At 35.8% G+C, this 8,192-nt stretch overlaps 2 protein-coding genes across 4 annotated transcripts; one reads left to right on the forward strand and one right to left on the reverse strand.

Annotated features, from left to right (window-relative positions):
• The first annotated feature begins 160 nt into the window (after positions 1–160).
• On the forward strand, positions 161–4,813 carry inaF-D (trp-interacting inaF-D). Of its 2 annotated transcripts, XM_065311021.1 has the most exons (3): positions 161–383; positions 586–1,055; positions 2,850–4,813. In XM_065311021.1, the coding sequence occupies exons 2-3, from the start codon at positions 671–673 to the stop codon at positions 3,062–3,064; spliced, it is 600 nt and encodes a 199-aa protein (XP_065167093.1). In that variant the 5' UTR covers positions 161–383; positions 586–670; the 3' UTR covers positions 3,065–4,813. The 2 variants fall into 2 exon arrangements, with proteins under 2 accessions (XP_065167093.1, XP_065167094.1); XM_065311022.1 differs by lacking the exons at positions 161–383; positions 586–1,055 and adding an exon at positions 1,080–2,751.
• On the reverse strand, positions 4,484–7,738 carry LOC135798243 (U3 small nucleolar RNA-associated protein 25 homolog). Of its 2 annotated transcripts, XM_065311020.1 has the most exons (7): positions 7,500–7,738; positions 7,206–7,414; positions 6,961–7,152; positions 6,257–6,900; positions 5,959–6,201; positions 5,085–5,888; positions 4,484–5,014 (listed from the first exon to the last, which is right to left on the reverse strand). In XM_065311020.1, the coding sequence occupies exons 2-7, from the start codon at positions 7,285–7,287 to the stop codon at positions 4,853–4,855; spliced, it is 2,127 nt and encodes a 708-aa protein (XP_065167092.1). In that variant the 5' UTR covers positions 7,288–7,414; positions 7,500–7,738; the 3' UTR covers positions 4,484–4,852. The 2 variants fall into 2 exon arrangements, with proteins under 2 accessions (XP_065167092.1, XP_065167091.1); XM_065311019.1 differs by having other exon boundaries at positions 7,206–7,738.
• Positions 7,739–8,192: the final 454 nt, after the last annotated feature.

Below are 8,192 nucleotides of genomic sequence, written 5' to 3' on the forward strand. Positions count from 1 at the left end.
ATATCTCCAAACAGTCGGATAAGGGGCTGACGCTTTTCATATCATAAACGTTTTCAGCACGTCTGGCACGGGGCATATGCACTATGTACACATACATACAACATGCACACGGTGCGTCGGCTTCTCTATTTTTTTATTTCGCGCATGCACTGCGAATTTAATACGCGACGCCGGCTGAAAGTACGCGCAGCATGGACACGCTCATCTCGTATTTCATATTTGTTTGTGCGACGCCGTCCGCGCGAGGAAAGCTTAGAAAAGTTTTCTATTGTCTTTCCGTCCTTCGCGCGTTGTAGACAGTCATTATCGCGGCGCGTACATACAACATTGTGGTGGAATGTGAGTTGAAAATGTGAAAAATATTCACCGCTCGTAAATAAAAAGTAAGCAAATAATACTTTTAAAATCATAGAAAATTATTTAGTTTATTTTTGTCTGCTTCAAAGACATGAATAATAAGTGTTACCTAATTATTTTTAGTTCCAATGAAAATCTGTATGTGAGTTTGTTACTACTTTGCGCAGGAGCAAAACTCGCTTAAATAGTGTATTTCCTTTTAAGACAATTAAGTTTATTTGATTTCAGTTATTTAAGATAAATTTCTACTAGAATTATTACCATCCCGGAAATATTCTAACACAAACCGTTGCTTGAACAACCCTTGGCGAAAATGTCAGAAGAAGGTGACTCGAGCGAGCAAGCAGTCGGTAACGACGATGACCTAATTGAAACGAATAAGACGAAGCATAAAATTATAAGAGTATTAACGGTAATTGCATACGCATTGAGCGTGTCGATGGCGGCAATTTTGTTATCGATTTACTATGTATTCATGTGGGACGGCCATCCAACATTGGCACGCAAAGATCCTTCCCATAGCCCCCATAACCATCCGCTGGCGCAACACCAACAACAGACGCCCCCGCCAGCCGCCTACACTCTGTCAACAAGTGGAACCAGCAGAATGACCACCACCGAGTCGAAGGAATTGCTCATGCGGGGTCATACTTTTGAGAATTTAGCAGTAGCAAACAAATTCGACGAAAACACAGAAGGTGCGTAAATATTTGCTTTGTGGGTGTATGTCAATGTCATGAATCCATGAATTCTAGCAAACACTTTTTCATGTTATTGCAACATTGAAAACGTTCGATTTTAAATTCGTTCCAAATATTTATCTGAACGCATATAGTATCATCCGGTATTCGGGTTCAAAAGAGTCAAGGTTTGTGGTACTAAATTATACAGAATTAAAAGATTTTATTTTAAAAAGAAATATTAACTAAACAAAATCTAAAGTTTCGTAATAAAAGAACACGTAACTTAAAATGCACATTCTAATTCAGTCAATAAACAAAATTTTTCAATATTGAGTACCGAGATTAGGTCACAACGAAGCCTTAATAACGCAAAAGCGGATTTACGACTTGATCTGGTTTATTTTCTTAAATATTCCGTTTACTTCTCCCGCGCTATTACGTTTTCATGGAAAATTTTATAAGCAAATCAAACATCAACAAATATTTATAAGGTGAAAATATTTCGTATATCGTATATGCATTATTTGTGATTCACAAATCATAAAATCCAATATCTGAGTGTAAAAGTCTTAAGATTTTTCTAGTTTTCATTGTCAAGATTTTAAAGAACCCTTGAGAATAACTAAGGACCAATTAATTACACTGTACACTAATAAAGTGAGAGTCAAGTGAGAGAGATAACTTTTCTTATGTTTTCGTATCACCACAAAAATACATAATAATAAATATCTGCCAATAACAAAATTTATTCAGCTGATACAATTATTTCTCGGAAGAGTTTTGTAACAGAATTGCGTTATTGCGTAACTATCATCATATGAAGACAGACAGCCTTAATTAGAATTAAGTGGAAAGGATGAAAATTGCCTTCAGTAGGTAGTCCGCCAGGGGAATTGAATGTGAAGCGATTTGGGAAATTGGCGAGCGTGAAGCCGCGAGTGCGCAGTGCGCGCACACCACACGCACACAACTCGGGAAAATATTGATTCGTGAAAAACAAGGGAAAATCACAACAAGGGTGTCCCGAATTTCACCCAGCAAACGTAAAAGCCCTAGAAACTCACCACGCCGAGCCGACCCCTTTACGCGGTTCACCTTCGCCGTGCAAAATTTCAAAATAAAACAATGCAATAGAGTGTGCAAGGTGCAAAGTTGTTGATCATAGCGTCTGTGTAAACAATCGCGTTTCCTTTACCGAGAGCCGGGTGCCGTACAGTTCGATTGATCGCAAAAACGCGAACGCTTTCAAGCACAACACGCCGCGACCAGAATAGAAACACTTTTTAACGCCGCATTAAAAAGTTCCACCAGCGCGCGTATAGCGAATGTGTGCGGATTTTGGCGCGGGGCGTCAATCGACAGTTGATTAATCCGAAGCGTTGAAAAGCGTAAGCCTCGCGAGTGTGAAGCATGTCCACGAAGATAGCGATGAATAACAGCATTAAGCTGAACACCGGTGACGAGCAATGGGTGAAAACAGCCGGCGTTAAATTAGCGGGCGAAGAGTCCAAGGATCGGTTGTATGAGCCAAAGCATAAGAAAAAATTGGTGCGCGTGCTCACGGTTGTCGCGTACGTCTTCTTCGTATCCTTAGCGGCCATCATGCTATCCCTCTACTATGTGTTCCTCTGGAACGGTAATCAGAAGGACGTATCCAAGTCCAGACAGAGTTATGAAGCTCAACACTCGAATGGTTTGTGTAGTAACGGAGGTAATTTCTTTCCACAACAATCAAATTTTGTTTATGCCTATAATTGTTTATATGCATCCTTGAACACCACATTTAACAATCTTATATGTTGTTTTTAGAAAATGTTTTGGTCGACGTGCCGTATGAACCAACGGCGATTCCAGTCGTAGAAGCAAAAACAGAGGCGCCTTCACCATCAACACCAGAGCCAATTATTGAAGAAACTCTTAACGAAGGTGACTGGCCCATGAATATCAGCTATTCGCAACTACCAGAGCTCACAAAGCGCAGTCCCATGTTTAAGAAGCTCATTCTGAGTAACATCATGGACTAGTATCAACCGGTTCGTGGTTACCAGCAATTATAATTTCGACTGAACAAACTAAATGCATACAAAAGGCATTGTATAAATGCAGGGTGCCACTAACAAATGTAGATGACATTCGTTCATCGATCAAATAACATACATAGTAAATCACGACGCAAGTGTTAATTGGTCCAAATTTAATCCTCGCGCTAATAATCGTCAATTCTTTGCGTCCGTGATACAATCAACAACATATGCCAACATCAAACACATTTCAATGAACATCAACTGCACCTGTACAAAGGAAGATCCTCGAGAATCTAAGCGTAAGCCAAGAGACCACTTGGTTTCCTTTAAAGTTAGATTGCATTGTAACTTAATATTAACATAACTGTAAGCCATGTTTGTTGTTATGTTGAAATTCAGTTGATGTGTGTTTAACTCATGAGATATGATATACGATTATTGCTATAAGAATTGGCGGTTTGATTTTTCAGAAAGTCAATATTTCGTTAGACTGATAGTCAAGAAGTAATGATAAAGACAAAGAATACTATTCAATAATCAATCACAATCAATGTATTTTATAAGGTCAGTTCAGACGGTTCAGAATCATCAGTGGCACGAATTGCATTATATTACTGAAGATTCCAGTTGGAATATTTTGGAAATCATTTTCGTTTGTTAAATAAACACAATTTACACTGAACTGACTTCTATGTGGCACTTAGGAAATATTTAAAAAGCAAAAACTCAGATATTTAGTTCAACTGAACCTATTTTCTTTAAACAAATGTTTAGTTCTAGGTGTATTTCAACATTTTATGGAGCGCATATGACATGATATAACTTAGAAACTATTAAAACAGAAACTTATGTTTATTGAAATGTTTAATGAAAATTTTGTGATGAATGAATAACTTGCGGAAGCATATGTCCACTAAAATTGCATTCCAAAATTACCTGCGAAAAAATATGGAGAAGATAATTAAAATGTTCCGAATGGCAGTAAAGCAAAAGAGATTGGCCAGAACTTTAATATAGATTCTATCAATTTATTATATGATAACCAAAAGAAAAAGTCCACATAGATAAACGTTTTATATTTTGAAAATCAATTTATTGTATTATATCACCAACATAATTAATTTTGCAAGATGCGGTACGTTGAACGCAATTCGAGGCTGTGTGGAAACCGACTTTTAAAAAGTTACGGTTAGAGAGTTATCAATCAAGAATGGAAAGTGAACTAATTGAAGAAATTATCTATTTAAATGTTACTCAATGTTTGTTTTAGGATGAATGACGTTATTTTTCTCGCTTCGCTAGAAAATTGAACTAAAATTGAGAAAAACAAAAAAAACTAAATAGAATCACTATTACTACATTGTAACGATCCATTATTAGGAAATACTATATTCAAATAATAAGATAATCCTAGAAAAATTATTATAACAATGTTTAATTGTAAACATACATACATTTATGTATCTGTTAACTATTCAATAATTTACAAAACAACTCGCATACACACCTAACGTATCTCTCCCACATGCCCATCAGATGAGTCTGATATTCGTATCAGTCGTGAATCCGGTCAAGATTCACATCAAGACAATATGTAACACTTACAAATTACCATGAATTACAAAGACCTAACAAGAAAAACAAACAATAACTAACCAATATGAAATTATTGCCGTATTTCCAATGTCCGATTTGTTTTTGTAGCCTTTGCAAATAAATTAATAAAATACCAGAGCATGTCGTGCGGAATACGTTTGATTCATTGTGTGAAATTCTGTTGTGCGACAATCAGTCTGTTAACAACATGTGCACGCTCCTGTCAGACTGTACCATTTTGATTGCTCTTTCAGTGCCGACGATCGCAGACAACTGTTGAATGTCGTACTTTGAATAAATTACGTTGACGGTCATGTTCGACACGCTTCCAAGCTTTTTATTCATGTTCGCCTCCTATTGAAACAAAACATGTTTTTATATTATCGAAAATGATTCACTTCACCACATCGTTTCGTTAACCTACTTGCATCAAGTTGCACATTTCATAGTAAAAATGTGGAAAATATGGCGGTTGGTAGAAGATCAACTGTCGAATTCCCTTTATCCGTTTACGATTGAAAAAATGATAACGCTCTGTATATAGTAGAAAATGTGCGTCGCCATGGAAGAACATATCCCGGGCCCTTGCAATTTTGTTATCCTTGGAATATTCACAGATTTGTACAAAACCTATATCCTCTTTCTTAAAATAGTTCCTCAATCGAACATAATCAAAATAATTCGCTACGTAAATGAGCGTATGTTTCATGGACGTGTCTTTCTGTTGTGGCAATATCTTGTTAATGAAAAAATCAAATCGTGCATCAATTGCTTCAGCGCTATTTGTCGCGTTGAACTTGTGATAAACATGCGGGACTTGCACAAAAACTTGACGGATTGATCCAAACGCAATCGGATTCACAACCTTTACTTTGCCGGCATAGTTGCAGCATTGTTTATTAAAAATTGAATTAATTTCTGGCACTTGCAAGGAAGAGAGCAAAATTGTTTGACGATAGTATTTTGCCCATCCATTTAAACTCCAAGTACGAACTCGAGCAAAATCGGTACCATGAGATTCCTTCGGTTGCATGTGTAAGTGTTTAAAAATGTGCAGCAAGTGATCCCAATTTTGCATTAGGAATATTTCAGTTTGGTCTAAAATTAAAAGTTCTATCGAGGCTAAAAAGTCATAGTCTCTTTCTGGTTCGCCTTCTGCACCAATTATTGGGCGCAAGCCCAAAGGCGATGCAATGATTATATCAGAAGAATAGAAATCTGCATAGAGCTGTAAAAATTACATATTGCAAAACTAAATAACGCATCATGTGAAAACCACAAAAAAAGTGAGCACCTACCTTCATGGACTTTTTCGTTATTGTGATGCCTATTTTGAAGTCATCATTTGAATTCCCACAAAACAGCAACTCGTAATCTTCGGGCTTTGGATTTTTCTTCGGCATTATTAACTCAGACCCCGTAAATTCATCAACAAATCGATTTTTGTTCATTACGTTGCCTTTATCTTCGTCGAATAAAATATCAATCAACATATTGATTACTTTGTATGCTGCATCTCTGAATGGTAAGATAATTAAAACCTGAAAATTAAAAACATTATTACTGCGTCAAACGACAAAGTAAATAAATGTTTACCTTAGGTCTAACTAATCCTTGATCTCTAAATTCTTCAGAAACATCATCTTTGTTCGTTAAACGTGAATTGTGATTGATAACTTTTAATCTAGTTTTTATCACATGATTCATTGCATGAAGACAATAAACAAAGCGGAGTTCTTCCCCGTTCTCAAATGTGCGCTGAGGAAAATATAAATCCTGATAATTGTTCAAAATGGAAAATACTTCTGTTTGTAATTGTGTTAATGGCAATTCACTATCAGAGGTAGTAGAATGCATAGTCGTGTTGGCTTTCTGAATATTTTTCAATATTTGTGGTTTAATAAATAAATCTTGTAAAGTACTTTTGGATTGACTAATTTTCACAGGAACTTTTGCTCCTGAAGCAAACACCTTCTTTTCTTCTATTTGGATTAAGTTTTCATTGTCTATTTCAATAGTTTCAATACACTTTGGTATTTGAATGAGTAGTGTACCTAACTCAGACCATGTTGCTTTTGTGTTATCAAGGAGTGGTGGAACATTCTGAACAGAATTTAGTAGTGATTCGTTAATATCAAACAAACAATGTTTGACAAATGGATCATTCTGCATTTCAATTTTAGTTTCAGTTGAATGGTCTTCAAGTAATTGTATTTCAATCTCCTCATCATCATCAACATCTAAATATAAACAGTAGTTGTATAGTTAATATGATACAAATACACCAATAGAATCATTACCTTCATCTGCTTTTTCTGCACTTTCATGTCCCTCTTTTACATTCTGCTCAAGTTCACTTAATTCCTCCTGTTGCTCATCAGTTAAGTCACTTAAATCATCATGTTCTGAATCAGAAGCCATATTAGAGACATCAGAATCTTCTTCCTCTTCTTGATCTATATCTTTTAGTTGTTCATTGCTTTCAATTTCATCTGTTCAAACATTTAATAATTAGTAAGAATAAAAAACATAATAAGCAGATTACCTTCTTCTTCTGATTCCTCTGAACTGCTGTCAATTGCTGTCCTAGGTTTAACACCTTTAAATGTTCCCAACAATTGTTGCATATCATCAACCTCTTCCTCACTGGAACTTTCTGAAACTACCTTTTCTTCAGGTTTTTCAATCTCGTCATTCCTAGGACGTTTTGTTTCATAATCTTTCTCTTTGTTATCACCAAACTTTCGTTTCTTACTGAAACCGCCGTCATTTTTTGAGTTGTGCAGACTGTAGGTTTTTCTTTGAGGTTTAAACTTCTGTTTCTTATTACCCTTATTACCTCTATTGCCACCCTTGTTACCCGACTGTTTCCCACGTTGTTTTCCTTTAAATTTACCCTTCATTTTAACATTTATAAACATCCACTAACAATAAAATCTCGCGTTGGCTGCGTGAAGTTCAAAAACATGCACGTGAAACACCACAGGTTATGTTTATGCACATAAATGTAAGTATAGAACCTAGATGGCAGCATTGTGTTAACATGAGGCTATTTTTGTTATTTCTGGTTCCCGTTTCGTTGCGTTTGAGTTGGCTGGCAGCACATTTATAGCAGCCGTATAAATTCTACACAATATTTTGAATCGGTTTGCTTGGCAAGCGTGCTGTTTTGATTTTGCCAAGTTTCTGCTCATACTGAAAAGCCGAAAAATAGTGACCAAAATTTAAATGTATCGATTTAACTTTTTCCTATTAAGATAAAAAATTGCCGTTTTTTTCGCTCTCATTTATCAACATAATCAATATAATGTAAAATGCTATAAACTTACATAAAGTGCGAATTGTACTTAAACTTTTTGGGTAATTTAAGAATTCAAAAGCAGCTAGTTACATTTATCAGAATGGTTCGGGATGATAATAAAACACAAATTGACGACGCTTAAAACAGTGATGTTGATTGATAAAGCGAATTCATAGTAAGCAGAAAGCGTTCATAAATATTCACTTGACCACTGCATTTAATTTCTCGCTG

Source organism: Atheta coriaria, unplaced genomic scaffold (assembly GCF_025399875.1).
Source record: "Atheta coriaria isolate IRGN ID8LTWV9N9 unplaced genomic scaffold, Caltech_Dcor_3.1 hic_scaffold_9_pilon, whole genome shotgun sequence".
NCBI lineage: Eukaryota > Metazoa > Arthropoda > Insecta > Coleoptera > Staphylinidae > Dalotia > Dalotia coriaria.

What these genes read in the sequence shown, in the direction of transcription:
- inaF-D (XM_065311021.1), top strand. Translation starts at nt 671, where the DNA reads ATGTCAGAAGAAGGTGACTCGAGCGAGCAAGCAGTCGGTAACGACGAT. An exon ending in ATTCGACGAAAACACAGAAG is followed by an intron (nt 1,056 to 2,849) that starts GTGCGTAAATAT and finishes TGTTGTTTTTAG; the next exon opens with AAAATGTTTTGGTCGACGTG.
- LOC135798243 (XM_065311019.1), bottom strand. Translation starts at nt 7,581, where the DNA reads ATGTTTATAAATGTTAAAATGAAGGGTAAATTTAAAGGAAAACAACGT. An exon ending in AGAGGAATCAGAAGAAGAAG is followed by an intron (nt 7,153 to 7,205) that starts GTAATCTGCTTA and finishes ATGTTTGAACAG; the next exon opens with ATGAAATTGAAAGCAATGAA. An exon ending in TAACGAAAAAGTCCATGAAG is followed by an intron (nt 5,889 to 5,958) that starts GTAGGTGCTCAC and finishes TAATTTTTACAG; the next exon opens with CTCTATGCAGATTTCTATTC.